At 44.8% G+C, this 15,753-nt stretch overlaps 1 protein-coding gene across 2 annotated transcripts in view; it reads left to right on the top strand.

Annotated features, from left to right (window-relative positions):
* ITGA9 (integrin subunit alpha 9) overlaps window positions 1-15,753 on the top strand; it is a 387,176-nt gene that overhangs the window by 36,442 nt on the left and 334,981 nt on the right. For both annotated transcript variants that reach the window (XM_054481130.2, XM_054481129.2), the window contains exon 5: window positions 8,636-8,703. In XM_054481130.2, coding sequence (XP_054337105.1) covers window positions 8,636-8,703 — 68 coding nt within the window. The remainder of the gene's footprint in view (window positions 1-8,635; window positions 8,704-15,753) is intronic.

The following is a 15,753-nucleotide window of genomic DNA, read 5'->3' as shown; positions in this document are numbered from 1 at the left end:
GAGGATGTGGAGAAATAGGAACACTTTTACACTGTTGGTGGGACTGTAAACTAGTTCAACCATTGTGGAAGTCAGTGTGGCAATTCCTCAGGGATCTAGAACTAGAAATTCCATTTGACCCAGCCATCCCATTACTGGGTATATACCCAAAGGACTATAAATCATGCTGCTATAAAGACACATGCACACATATGTTTATTGAGGCATTATTCACAATAGCAAAGACTTGGAACCAACCCAAATGTCCAACAATGATAGACTGGATTAAGAAAATGTGGCACATATACACCATGGAATACTATGCAGCCATAAAAAATGATGAGTTCATGTCCTTTGTAGGGACATGGATGAAATTGGAAATCATCATTCTCAGTAAACTATCGCAAGAACAAAAAACCAAACACCGCATATTCTCACTCATAGGTGGGAATTGAACAATGGGAACACATGAACACAGGAAGGGGAACATCACACTTCGGGGACTGTTGTGGGGTGGGGGGAGGGGGGAGGGATAGCATTGGGAGATATACCTAATGCTGGATGACGAGTTGGTGGGTGCAGCGCACCAGCATGACACATGTATACATATGTAACTAACCTGCACATTGCGCACATGTACCATAAAACCTAAAGTATAATAATAATAAAAAAAGTAAAAAAAAAAAAAAAAAAGAAAAAAAGAAAATGTAAATTTTCTAATTAATTTTCAAGCAACATAATAGTATTCTTAAATATTCTCAGAACATGTCTAACATGTCCTGTTTTAGTGACTAGATAATGAAGGGTAGAAAGCTGGATGTTCCTAAAATGATTTTAAGAGCCCTTGGCAAGTTATAGTTTCTCAAATACTGTTGAAGATCATATTGGCACAATTTGGCTGGAAGTGTTTCTTCCCTCTTTTTGTAGATGACCTAAAACTAACTCATGCCATGTTTAAATGTTTTTAAATTTGGGATTGTTGAAGTCTGAATTTTACTGTGCTTTAAAATTGTGATGGAAAAACTTCCTATCAATTCCAAAGATTTCTGTACCACTCTATTATCAGGGAATGACTGGCTTTTATTCCTAGTGTGTGTTTGCATTTCCTAGGACAGTGATCATTTCCAGGGAAGGAAATCGATTACCCATTCAAAGGTGAAGATTTTTTTCCCGTTTAATGTTAAAAGTGGTCTCCACAGGGCATAAAAATCGATGAAGGTCCATTTACAAATGAAAAGGAATTGGGGTTTTGTTGTATTTTTGTTTTGTTTTTGTTTTGGAGAGAACCATAAAAGACTAAGTTGATCCATTGAAAAATTCAAGAACAAGCCTCATAAATTTTTATTAAATAAAGACCTCTACATTTACATAGGATTTTATGGTTTCCAAGGAGCTTTAATAAACATTATCTTATTTAAATAAATACAGCAAATTAAAGAAAAGAGGATGCAGGTGTACATTATGGCCAGTTAAACAGAGAGGGATTCTGAGGGGGAGGAAGGGAGGGTGGCCCCAGAGGACCACCAGGGCTGTAAGAAGGAGGCCAGAGGTCTCCAGCAGGGGCTCTCTGGGGCTTTCCAGGTTTCCTTGGAGCCAAGAATTTTAATCTTGGGCAAACCTATATCCTATATTTCAAATGTGTTTCCATGTATTACATGGAATTATAGACTACCTAAACTGCATCTTTTGTTCCTCTCAGAAAAATTCACAGATTCAGATTCACCTAATATTTATTGAGCACCTACCTGGTGCCAGGGGTTGTGCTAGGCACTTAACATTTTTGATCTTACTGAGTAATCATATCATTCTCAGATAAGTGTTCTTATCCTTGTTATACAGATGAGAAAACTGAGGCCCAGGGAGCTTGATGAAGGTCACAGGCTTATTAGTCAGAGGAGGGGTTGACGGCTTTTAAGTGTGTAGTAGGTTTCTTTGAACAGCTACCTGTTCTGTTGGGATCCTGGTTTTCTTGGTGATTACTGGGTGCTGTGGCCTATCACAGAGAAAAAAAACTCATATATTTTTTTCAATGGCATAATTTTATGAATTTTTGGGACACTACACTATAGACTTGTTAAGCTGTGTTTCAGTTTTACAATTATAGATACACTCTGTAGACAAGTCCCAGTAGGTACAGAGGGCAGACGTGGGTCCTCAGACTGATAAAATGTAGCCAGGAGACCAATCTGCTCTAGTCTGGAGTGGCTGCTTACTGGGAACATTTGGTTTCAGTATCTGCACAGCAGTTTGACTGTCCATGCTTTGGTGCCAGTTATTTCATGAGTCTTTTTTTTTTTTTTGGTTATATAGATCAGAGGTTTCTATGTTGCCCAGGCTGGCCTCGAACGTCTAGCCTCGCCTTTATGCGCCAGGACAACAGGCCTGAGCCACCACGGCTCCCTATTTCATGAGTCTTTTAGCTTTGGTCCCAAAATTGAATTCTGCTCAGTTCTGAGCTGGGGTTCTCACTGAAATGTGACTGTCCCATGTTCAGGGTCACTTTTTTTTTTCTGAGAGTAGAGCATGACACAGTGCATAGTAAGTTGAATGTCTGTATATACATTATTATGTGCCTGTATTGTGACTTGCTGCTGAAGTAGGGAGTTGGCAAAATGGGTTGCTAAGTTCTGGGTAAAGGGAACACTTTAAAGATTACAAAACTCTTCTTTTGGTAATATTAAAAAATTATTGGCCAGGCGTGGTGCCTCATACCTATAATCCCAGCACTTTGGGAGGCCGAGGCTGGCAGATCACCTGAAGTCAGGAGTTCGAGACCAGCCTGGTCAACATGGTGAAACCCTGCCTCTACTAAAAAATACAAAAATTAGCTGGGCATGGTGGTGTGTGTCTGTAATCCCAGCTACTTGGGAGGGTGAGGCATGAGAATCACTGAAACCTGGGAGGCGGCAGTTGTGGTGAGCCAGGATTGCACCACTGCACTCCAGTGTGGGTGACAGAATGAGACTCTGTCTCAAAAAAAAAAAAAAAGTTGTTGTAAAAAATAAATAACATAAAAATTACCATTTTAACCATTTTTAAGTGTACAGTTCTGTAGCATTATGTACATTCACACTGCCATGCCATTATCACCACCATCCATCCCCGGAACTTTTGCATCACCCCAACCTAAAACTCTGTACCCATTAAACATGAACTCCTCATTCCCTGCTTCCCCTAGTCCCTGGCAACCGCCATTCTACTTTGTCTCTGAATTTGGCTACCCTAGACACCTCATGTAAGTCGAATCATACAGTATGTGCCCTTTTGTGACTGGCTTGTTTCACTTAGCATGATGTCCTCAAGGTGTATCCATATTGTAGCATCTGTCAGAATTTTCTTCCTTTTTAAAGGAAGGAATATTTAATAATATTCCATTGTATGTATGTGCCCCACATTTATCTATTCATCTGTTTATAAAACATTTTATTTGGATGATAAGAATGTTTTCACTGGAAATGTGCTTTGCGAAGCATAAGGGAGTGGCAGAAGCAGATCAGAAGTTGGAAGCCTTGCTCTTGGGTCCTGACTCTGAGGCTAATCAGCAGTGTAGCTTTAAACAAACCACTTGCTCTTTCTGAGCAAAAATATTCCATTTGTAAATAAATGGACAGAGTTAGAGTTATTAGGCATTCCCTAAAGATCGTTTCCCCTTTTAAAATCTTTCTCTCATTTAATTCTAAGTTTCTGGCTTTATGCACTTTGTGTTTCTTGCACACCATAGCTTAGTCATCAGTTATTTTCATAAAATGTTCTCTCTTCCTCTTTAACCTAGCTGTTTATTTACATTTTCCCCCCATTTATATGGTGGTCCCTTGTAAACTGAGGGTAGTTTTATTTTCATTTTTCTGTATAATTGCCCTTTTTATTACTAGAGCTCTGTCTGCCCAAATGCATTGTTTCCTGTATTGTACAATTATCAGTTATTTAGATTTGCCACTCTGTTAGAAACAAAATGCTTGTTCTTCAATGCCACAATGAAATAGCCCTTGAACGTAAATTTAATTTTCTCAGCAAGGCAATTTTTACTTCTACTGAAGCGTGCGACTCGTGGATGGAGTAATGGTGAGAGCACACCTGGACAGGGGAGGGGCAGGGGTTCTTATTCCTGATGCAGGTAGCCCCTACTGCTGTGTCATTCACCTATTTCCTGGGGTTCAACCGCATAGTCTAAGCTAATTCCAACTGGCTATTTTAAAGAGAGCAGGAGTACGATCCTGAGTGGCAGGGTGAGTAGTTTGGCGGGAAGGGTGGTTACGGAACAGGTGACTCAGGATGATTTGGGTCAGAGCAAGTGACCAGGGGTGACTCAAGATGGAGCAGGTAACCAGGGTGACTCAGGTTAAAGCAGGTGACCAGGGGAACAGATCTGAACTACTGATTAGAACTGGCGGGAAAGTTGTTTACTGAAACTAGAGGCAAGGGGGCCAAAGAGAACCAGGAAGTTAAACTTTAAAATGGAAAATCAAAGAATAAGAGAGCTGAACATACTGACATACTGATTCTTTGAAGAGAAACTTGGAATTCACTATAACAACTCCTTGGTGAAATTCAGAATAAAGACTGGCAAGCTATTTTTCCCCCAATATTTTATTTCAGAGCTAAGCTAAGGAACTACAGAAAAATAATTGTAAAATTGATGTGTTAAAAAGCTTTGAAAGACAAAACTTTCTCGGATGGGTAATATGAAGGGAGATTATTAGGAAGAATATATGTTACGCTGTATGTGAATCTTGATCTTTCTGTGGAATGGTTTTATTCTGGCCTTTTGGAAAGGGTACAGGAAGTGACCCCACCCAATTGGTGGTTTGCTTGAATTACATTCATTAATGTAGGCTCCATGCATTGAGTTGCGGATTGTGAACATTTGGAAACCAGTATTTTTTTCCTCTCTGAATTGCCTTCTGTTTAGACAGGGCTTAATAAAACCAGCAGCTAAACCAAGGAAAATACTCCCATTTTTAGAATGGAGGAGCCATACGACTTAATGAATTAAAGCATGTAATGCAGCCCAAGTAATTCAAACCCACCCATGGCAGAAAGAGTTCCACAACCTGGTTCCAGCTCCTCTAAGTGACTTCTAAGTCCCCTTGTTCAACCCTATCTTTTGGGTCTCAGATTTGGCTTCCCCCATTTTTTTTTTTTTTTTTGAGACTGGATCTGGCTCCGTTGCCCAGGCTGGAGTGCAGCGGCATGATCGTGGCTCACTGCAACCTCTGCCTCCCAGACTCAAGCCATCCTCCCACCTCAGCCTCCTGAGTAGCTGGGACTACAGGTGTGCACCACCACATCCAGCTAATTTTTGTATTTTTGTAGAGATGGGGGTCTCACTTTGTTCCCCAGGCTGATTTTCAGCTGCTGGACTCAAGTGATCTGCCTGCCTCGGCCTCCCAAAGTGCTGGGATTACAGGTGTCAGCCACCGTGCTGGCCAGCTTCCCCAAATGTAAGGGTTAGGTTTGTTACAGTGCCTGTGAGCTGCTGTCAGGCAAAGCCTGCTTTTCCCCTGCTTCTTTGAGGTGGATAAATGTTTTGTTCAGTAGTGGAGAGGGCACTAGCTATTGTAGTCCTCTCTGCAGGGCCATGTCCCTGAGGGCATTTGGAGACCAAGTAGACATGCCCAGGAGCAGCCAACTGCTGGGCCCCACAGCCTTTGTGTTTGTGCAGGAAAAGTTCTTCCTGGGAACACAGGAGACTGGAGGTCACCCCCACCCCCTCCCAGGTCCCTCCACCCTGCACTTCCTGGACTTGTCAATGGAGGGAGGGTGTGTGACCCGGGCTTGTTGGGGATGTTGTTTGTGGGGCAGCCCCTTGCCCCTCTGCGCCTACCTCCCTTCCCATAGCTTTGTGATATAGGCTGTCCTGCCATCTCAGGTCTAGACAAGCAAAATCAGGTTGTATTTTTAAGTTTTTTAGATACGAGTATGTAGAATAACCCTATGTACGTACTCTTTGGGGAAGAAAGGCTCATACATGACATTTAGAAGATGGATTAGGGAGAAACCTAAACCTGCCCTCTTGACATATATATGAAGGAATCAGGTTAAAATAATAGTAGTGCCCTTAACTCACAGAAATAGCATTCAAAGGAGTGAAAACAATGGAAAGCATGCCTGTGGCCTAGGCTGTGGAAGGTGTGGAATGTGAAACTATCTAATTCAGTAACACCCACTAACTTTCCTAGACTGGAGTTGCCAGGCCCCACAACTGTCCCCCAAGTGTGTGTGGCAGGGATCGGGTAGGTGGTAGAAGGATTAGAACTGGATCCTACTCTACCTTGAAGGGATTAATGACAGTCACAGAAGTTTCTGGGAGGCTGGGACATGGCCTTGCTCTCTGATCTGGATTTGGTTATAGAAGTCAGTCAGGAGCCCCCATTGTTTGATTCCTTGCCCTAGAGCATCCTGAGAAGGCAGATTAGACTTGGGGTTTCAGAAACATGAAAGTCAGCGATGGTACCCACTTCCATGTGTGTCCCAGGCCCTCAGACCTCTGGTGGGGCAGTCCCAGCTTAGAGGGGTGGAGGCTGGCCTGAAAACAGTGCTTCATGCTGCCTGAAACAGGGGTGCCTTTAAGGGCTTCCCCTTGCTGGCCTTTAGCCTGGGCCAGAAGTGGGGTACTCTTAGCTCCCAGTGAGGCTGTCACCACCTCAGAAACTCGAGGTCCTGCTCCCAACATAGACCACACCAAGTACAGTTTGGGGAGGAGGTTGAGAAAGGCACTGAAGTTCTCAAATCTCCCATTTTTTGGAGGCCTTGTCATAAAGAGACCTTGAGACTGCTTTAAAAGATGAAAGAGTCCCACACAATTCCTATTCATGTCAGGAATTTATGAGGCTGAACTGGTCGTGTGTCCTGCACTATAGTTTCATTCAGCTCATGGGGTCTGAATTTCCTTTTTATGTTTCATTTTTTGAAGAGTTACAATTGGATGTTTAGTCTCTAGAGTCAGTGGGATGGATATACTTTTTGCCAGACTTTTCACATTTAATATGTAACTCTTTGTTTAGGTTGAGACATTTTGATCCTTTTTGCCATTGTGCTGTTTGATGCAGGATTTATTATTAATTTGTATTATTTCTTGCTATTATGAAATTTGATGCAGGATTTGTTCATTGCTTTGCACTAGTCTCACTCCCAGCCCTGGTGCAAGATTCTGCAGGGAACAAACAAGTTCCTTTTGTCACTGGACTGCTTTCTGGCAGGTCTAGCAGTTGTCGTTATAATAACCAGACAAGGCGGGAGAACTGATTTTACCCTGCATGGAAGAGGAGTAACTCAATTGACATTCTTTGTCATTTAGCAGTCAGTTAATGGCCACTTACTGGAAAATGTTACTAGGCTCTGTGGTGAGTGTTGTTAGAAACTGAATTACTCTGTATATTTCCCCAGGGCCCTTTTTCCCCTTGCCTGGAGTAGACACTCAGAACTGCAGGAAGTGGCACTGTGTTGCAATCATAGTTTCATTGTTCCTTTGTATTTTGCGTTTCAAAAATAATGATATTGCTTTTAATGGTACCAGAGACTTGCCAGGAGCCCAGGGGGTGGTACAGGGTCACTGGAGTAGCCCCAGCCTGAGGGTGCCCAGGAGTGGTCTGTGGAAGGTCTCCAGCAATGTCAGCCTCACGTGATTAATTTGAGTCACTGTGAACATCTCTCCACCTCCTTGACTTTACCCATGAAATGATTTTCAACATCCAGTCACTTTCCTGGGTATTTTTAGTCACTCACTTTGCAGAACCTTTGATGGTCTACAGAAGTGAAGGAATGGGTTTCTAAGTCCAAGCTGAGGTGGAATCCTGGCATTGCCATTTACTAGAGCTGTGTGACCTTAGACAATTCACTTAACCTCTCTGAGCCTCAATATTCTTACCTGTTAACAAATGGGGAGATGGGTTCCCAGGGATGAGAGACCAGTGAAATGATACGCCTGGAGACAGCTAACACAATGCCTGGAACATGCTAAGCACTTGTCAAAAGTTTCCTCCCCCTCTTCCTTGCCAACTTAAAATTAAAACTGCAGCAGCAGAACGCCCCCATTTGTTGGGCAGCAGTGTTGTGAGCTGAGGGGATGGAGGAGAAAAGCTTATCTGTTAGTTTTCTTTCCACCTGGAGAGATCTTCCCCCTTTCCTTCCACACAGCAATAGTGTAACCGAATGCCAGAGGAGTCCCTTCTTCTTGCGGTCCTCTGTGGATGGCTTGTTTCTCTTTGGATGGTAGGAGGCATCCAAAGCCTCTTTTAGGGAAGGTTAGTCTTCATCCAGGAGACTCCACACTGGGATGGCCACATCATTCCATTTCTGGGTCACGTTTTCAGCTCCTTGGGCCTGTGAGAGATCTCTGTCCCTTCTGGAGTCAATGAAATAATTGTCACTAGCTTCCCACTTAATGACTGTGGCTACTGCTCCTCTTTCTCGCACACGAGGGGAGGAAGTCTGCTGGGGCACTGGGCGGCCTCCCTTCCCGATGGCACCGGAGCCTGGATTTTTGAGGTCTGGCGGATTCCTGAGACTTTCCTTCCTCACCCCAGTCTGGACGGCATCCCTGGGTCCAGCCTGCTGCAGCACTCGCGGGAAGTGGCCGGCTGGCTCTGCTGGCTCCACACAGCTGGCACACACTGACATGGCTGTGGTTTGCTTCTCTCTCCTTCCTTCCCCCTAGAGTATAAGAAGAAGTACGGAGAGGAACACGGCTCCTGCCAGGCTGGGATAGCGGGCTTCTTCACCGAGGTGGGTGTCTGCTGTCTGGGCATTTCTATTGTCTTGTGGGTGTTCATTTCCTTGCTTATGTGATTTTGACAACGCTTAGAGGTGGGACTTCTGGAGTCCCAGATACTTGAGCCTCGAGGGAGCAGATTCTGGTCCTCACACCAGAGGAGGCTATTTCAACCTGCCAGGAGGGCACCAGCTGGCCAGAGACCACAGGGCAGAGGAGGTGGGGTGGCTCATCTGGAGGCTACCCCCATTTGATGATTTCTGTAGGAGTCCACTTGACTCTGAGACCTGGGGAAGGAGTCGATTTGGGGATGTGTGAGTGAGATGACATTCAGTCAGGTTGTGCCCCATCATTGGCGGCTGTGCAGATACATGAAGCGTGTGAGCATCCCCTCCTAGCAGCCTTCTCTCCTTAGTGGAGAGACTTGTTTGTTTTTTGAGACGGAGTCTTGCTCTGTCACTCAAGCTGGAGTGCAGTGGCGTGATCTCGGCTCATTGCAACCTCCGCCTCCAGGGTTCAAGCAATTCTCTTGCCTTAGCCTCCCGGTTATAGGCGCCCACCGCCACACCTATATTTTTAGTAGAGACGGGGTTTCGCCATGTTGGCCAGGCTGGTCTCGAACACCTGACCTCAGGTGATCTGCCAGCCTCGGCTTCCCAAAGTGCTGGGATTACAGGCTGAGCCACCACACCCGGCCTGAGAGACTTGGTTTTACACACAACTCTAACCATTCCCTTTCCCAGATTCTGAAGGACAGGACACCTGCATGCTTATGTGCCCGTGTGGTAGTGGCATGACTTTTGGCTGGTAGTACATTTTTAGGGACTGTTTTCTTGTGTCATTCTTACTTACTGTTAAGTTTGCCCTTCATATCAGTTCCTCCTCTCTCAAACGCTTTCATGACTGCCTGCTGGCACTGTCCATCCATGTGGTTGCTCAGGCCAAAAAAAGAGTACTTTTTACTTCTAATTCATCTGCAGTCCTGTTGTTTTAGCCTCCAAAACACATCCCAAATATGACAGCTTTTATTACCATTACAATTGCCTCCATTATCACCATCATGCTTCTAGAAAGGCCACGACCATCACCTGGAGGTACATTGGCCCTGATTGGTCTTCTTACGTCTGTTATGCTTTTTTAAAAATTGTGGTAAAATACGCATAATATAAAAGTCACCACTTTAAAGTGTAATTCAGTGGCATTAGTGCATTCACAGTGTTGTGCATCCATCACCATGGGCTAGGTTAGAACACTTTATCACCCAGCCTGCATCCATTCTGATCTGTGCAGTGTGCTTTCTGCATACTAGCCCCAGGGGCCTTCAAATGAAACCCATCCTTCTGACTCTGAGGCTTCCCAGTCCATGGAGGATTACAATCTAAAGCTCCTCATCCTGGCCCCTGGACTTGGCTCCCTGAGGCCACTTCTCTCTTTTCCTCACTCCAGGAGAGCAGAGAGCTGGGGAAGGGCATGGGACATGGGGGGTGGAGGGAGGGTGAAGGGTGCTCTCTGGCTTCTAAAGTGAGGGCCCCTCCTGAGTCAGGAGCAAGACTGCCTACCTTCCTTTCAGAAACTGCTGTTTAAATCCAAAGAGAACATAGACAGTTGGCAATATAGTGTCTGATCCAGAAAGCAAGAAAGAAAAGGCAGAAAGTCAGAAGTTTTATTTTCACTCTCAAACCAATAAATAGGAGATGCTACCCTCCAACCCCCATTCCACACCCTCAGTGATTCTTCCCTCGCTGGAGAATCATTTTTATGACAGTCGACAGAGTTCTATGCCCTGGGAGTGGCACCACCAATCGTCCTAATCATTGAGGCTGAATTTAAAGATTCTTCTCTCACCTCACTCTCCTACTTCTAAGCCACCTTGCAAGTCCCACCACCTCCTATGCCCTCAAAACCTCTAACAATGACATCCATTGCTCTCCACATCCTCTGCCACCCTACAAATCTAAGCCATAGTTGTCTTGCTCCCAACCCACTGCGGAACCCTTCTGCTGTCTTGCTTCCACCCTTGCCTCTGGACAGACTGGTCCCCATGTAGCAGCCAGAACCACCTTTTACAAACAAGAAAAATATCATGGTGCTCCCTTGCTCAGGACTTTCTGGTGTCGTCTCATCCTACTTAGAATGAAATGCACATGCCTTCCCTTGGCCTCCCAGCCTTCATTCCTTTCCAGGCTCATCTCCTACCTCACCCACTACATGATATTTTCAGCTGCTGCTAGGACATGCTGGACTCCCACTGGTGGCATTGCACTGGAGATCCGTTCACGTGGCTCCTTGTACACAAGTGTTTCCTTAGAAGAGACACTAATGGAGGAACTGCTGGGTCCAAAGGCACTCAGATTTGAATTTTGATACATGTTGGCAAATTGCATTTCAGACATGTTTACCAGTTGACACTCCCCTGCATTGCGTCTGTCTCCATCTTCTCTCACTCAGACTTTAAATTTTTGTTATGAAAAAACATCTCGTTTTAATGTCACTTACCCTGATTATTAATGTTGTTTAATATCCTTTTAAAATATTGACCATTTGTATTTGTTTTCCTGGAAGTTGCCTGTTTATGTTCTCAGTACATTATTCTGTTTTGTTGTTGTTGTTGTTTTCCTGGTTTTTAGGAACTTGCTACATATTTTCAACACTAATCTCTTACCTGATATACGTGTTGCAAAATTTTTCATCAGCCTTTTTCTTATCTTTTAAGTTTGTCTATGGTGTCTTTATCATCCTGGCAATAAACATGCACATTTGGCCAAATCTATCAGTCTTTTTTTTTTTTCCCCCTAGATTCTAAACTTATCTCTTAAGAAGGTTATTCCTCATGTGTACTGCAAGTTGGCATGAACAGCTGGGCAGGAGAGTGCCCGGATCTACAACACATGTCTGGGCTGAACAAACTCCCATATTTTATACTTATATTTTCAGTATACTTGTATTTTTAATAGCACTTTCATAGGTTGTTTTTAAAAAAGATTTCGATTTTTAATCTTTCTGGAATTTGTGTTGTATACATTGTGTGATAGAAACTAACTACATTATTTTTCTAAATATGTAGTTGGTTGTTCTGATACTGGTTTGTTAAACAGCTTTTCCTCTTCCCGTTGAAATGCCATCCTGCCATGTGGCGACTTCACTCTCTTCTTCCATCTCAGTAAACATTTAGATTGTGTGACAACTATGGCTGTTGTTCCTCCAACAGGCCTGTCTAGTATTGTATGACTTGAGCCAATAGGCAGTGGGAACCACTGTAAGTTCACAAGCAGGTGACACACTGGCAGATGGCAGTGTTGAAAGAAAGGCTATTTGGGCTGGGTTTGCCCAGAACTTTGGGAGTGGAAGGGCCTGAAGGGAGGCCTGGTAGGAGGCCGTGATGTGGTAGGAGGCCGTGATGTGATGTAGGAGGCTGTGAAGCAACAGGACAGTGTAGAGGGAGGCTTAAGGAATAAAAATGATTGGGGGAGGCAGAGAATATGAAGGAGGTATCAAGGGGCTGGGTGGCCAGGGAGCTGTGGGGTAGAGGAAGGAGGGTTTGAGCCAGGCTTCTGGAGAATGGTGGTGCCTCTGGTGAAAAGGGGTTGCCTGAGAAAGAACCCATTGGGAGATATAAACTGCCGAGTCTGCTTTCAGACACATGGAGTGTGCGATGTTTTTAGAGGACATTTGGACTTAGGGACTGGAGTCCTGCCTGGGGCAGAAACTTAGATTTGGCCCTTGCTCATGACTCTCTTAGGGGATGAGTGTGCTTAGTGTAGGGCATAGGGGAGACACCTCCCTTTAGATGGGAGGAGAAGCTAGATTGATGGGACACATCAGAACTCAACGGAGATGTTGACAGAGAGCCGAGAGAGAAAGTGTTCCCAGGAGGGAAGTGTCATTCTGTTTGCCGCAGCAGCTGGCAAGTCAGGCATTGGGCTGGGTGGAGGCAGGGAGTGGTAGGAGGAGCCGGCGGGGCAGGAGTGTGGAGGGGAAGTCCAGGTAGCTATGCAAGCTCAGGGTGACCAGAAGAACAGAAGACCTGCTGAAATCCAGGCTCTGGGATTTAGAACCTGAGGGAAACACGGGGTGTCAGCATGTGCTGGCTATGCTCATGGTACAGCAAAGTGGGGACATGGTGGGTGTACAGAGTGGCCGGGGAGGGTGGGTGGTGGTGAGTGGGAAGGCGGCCCCTCTGGGCGCCACTCTGTCCTCTGACCCCGGCCTGCTGTCTCCTAGCTACTTTGGACTTTGGCCTCCGCTTCGGTTCCCAGGCTTTTGGCCTCCTTAAACAGGAGGTCTTTGAACTCACTGCCTGCCTTGTTTCTGGAAGTTCAGCTGTTTGTGGCAGAGCAGGAAATGTGGTTGAAGGGTCCAGGCCAGCGCGGCTCCCCTCCTCTGCCCTTTTGCTGACCTCGCCACTTGGGCTTGCCTTTTCTGTGAGCTGTTGTCCCCTCCCAAGCTGGACATGGATCTGTGGCCTTCTGGACGTAGCTATGTTGCCCCAAAATATTTTGGCCTAAGGTGCCTGCTTGACCTACAGGTCACTGACCCTGAGCTTAACAAAGGACTCTGAGCTATGGATACCACCTGAATTTTAGCCTGTCATTGAGAATTAGAGAGAATTTCCTGGGAAGTTTATTTTTGTAGATGAGGCTAACAGAGGTAGTAGATACTGCTTAGCAGCAAGAGAGGATTTGGACCAGCTGGGCTGGCGTTCACACCTGCTGTAGAAGCCTGGAGACACTTGGGTGGGAGTTTGTTCAGCACGGACTTCTGTTGTAGATCCCGGGCACTCTCCTGCCCAGCTGCTCATGCCAACTTGCAGTACACAGAGGAAATATATGGCTTTTCCCAGGCCCACCTACATACCCTGGTCCCTCTAGGGGTTCTGCTAATAAACACATCTTGGGAAAAAGCTGCATTGCTTATTGATGGGATTCCACAAATGTGACTTAGGTAGTGGTGGCCTTTGCTTAGGGAAGCTTTCATTTGTGTGTGTGACATTGACATTGGCTTTTCCTGCATGGTGGGGAGCTAAGTATTGGTCACTTTTTCCTAGCACTTGTGAACAGCACCAGAAGGGTCACAAGCATCATCCATAGTGAACAGAAAAAACAACTATGAGGGATTTCCAGGAAGGCACTGTCCCTCCCTTCAGCCTTAGCCCTGAGGGTCTCAGGCTTGGCCCTGTTTTATGTAGTATGGACTGAAGGGAGAGGGGTGTGAGCACTGGGGGCGGGGTGGCATGGAGCGGTAAAAACAAGAGCTGTTGGTTTTAAAGGTTTTTGAAGACAGGAATTGCTTCATCTTACCCTGTTTGTAATATTTGAGAGGGGATGCAGTGGTATGGTAGGCATACATTTTTCAACTTTTATCCTGGGTTAGTCTGAATCATCAGAAAGCAACATATCCCATCCCTGCCCCCAATGTCCCGAAGAGCCTTTGCAGGCCTGTGCTGATGCTCAAAGCTTTGGCCTGTGCAAAGCTGCAAGTGGAGAAAGCTCTGCACTGAGGATACATCTGGGGCTGAGGAGGTTGCTCATTAGGTTCTTCAGTGCCCTTTGTATTATATTTGGACACTGATTACAAATTCCTTTCTAAGCTCAAGGCCAGGAGAAAAAGTCTCTCTCCTCTGATGAACTTATTTGTGTTTTTTGTACTCTTTCTAGAACTAGCCTGGTCTCTTATGCAGGACAGATGAGTGTGAAAAGAATGAGTGGATGGATGCTCTGCTGTGTTTCCCAGTGGAGAGTCCTGACTGCAGAAAGCCATCTATTTTTATAAAACAGCGAGATACCCCTGGGAACATCTGGCTTATCATCAACAGCTTCCTTCAAGGGGGGTAGGATCTCAAAACCTTAAAATGAAGTGCTCATCAACAGTCATTTCTCGTCTACACCCTCCTGAATTATCAAAAAGCAAACCATTCTGGCGAGAATCTAGTGGCTTTTCTTCCATCTGTGTTCCTGCCCTATCCTTTGTTAAGGCTCTTCCCCAAATTAACCATAAAACGTATTGTTTAAAGCATTGCCCTCTTGCCTGCAGGCTCTATCCTCCTCTCTCTATTTTTTTTCTTTAGGTACTTCTGGCTTTTGCAGACACTTGCTCCCTGAGAATTCAGTGGTGACTTTATGAATTGTCCTCAGAAATTCTAAATCTCCGTGGCAGGATCTAGCCTCCAAGGACTTGTCAGAAGCCAGCAGCTTCTGCCAGTGCATGGGCTCGTCTCTGCAAAGGGAGATTAACCTGAAAAGATCTGTTTCTGGAATATATGTGGGTGACCAAGGGGCAGGGTGCAGGGGAGTTCTGAAGGCTCAGGGGAAGTTCAGGTGGGTTTCAGCAGTGAGAGACTTGACCTGCATAGCATCTGTAATCCCCATGAGCCTTCATGACCAGTATTTTTGGAGTTTTGTCTATAGCTGAAAGGTTTCCTCTAGAAATTTTGTTGATTTTAACCTGTTTGCATAGAATTTTTTTCTGAAATACTTTGCACATTACCATGCTGTCTTACCCCAAGAATGATCTGCGAAGGGACTTTATCTTTATATCTAGTATGAACTCTGAGACATAATAGTAGATGCTCAATAAATATTGTTGAGTGAAAAATTACTGATTTCATTAGAAAAATAATTCTGATTATTTCTTATTGCAGTGTTGAAACTTTAGAAAATAAAGGTAATCCAAAAGTAGGGATTCCCTGCTGAGGAAAGGAGGGACTGAAAGCCAGGGACCTCTGATAGATACAAGCACAGCCTGCCTCCTAGCTCCAGCACAGCCTCTGCACAATGGGAGCTTCGTCTTAATGCTTATAAAATGTCATCTCCTTAGCATGTTTTGTGTTTTTATGTGATGACTTCCTTGTTAGTGTTTAATCACTGTTCTGGAATTTTAAAAAATCAAGATTGTTAATTTAAAAAATTAATACATACAATAAAATACACTATTTTAAATGCAGAGTTCAATGAGTTTTGACAAATGTGTATACCATGTCATCTCTGTCTGAATGAAGATGAGAACATTTCCATCACTTCGGAAAGTTCCTCATGCCCCTTTGCAGACAGTGTTCCTCCTCTTTACTC

The sequence above is a fragment of the Pongo pygmaeus genome, chromosome 2 (genome assembly GCF_028885625.2).
Source record: "Pongo pygmaeus isolate AG05252 chromosome 2, NHGRI_mPonPyg2-v2.0_pri, whole genome shotgun sequence".
NCBI classification, from domain to species: Eukaryota; Metazoa; Chordata; class Mammalia; order Primates; family Hominidae; genus Pongo; species Pongo pygmaeus.
This window is presented reverse-complemented; position numbering and strand designations above follow the sequence as displayed.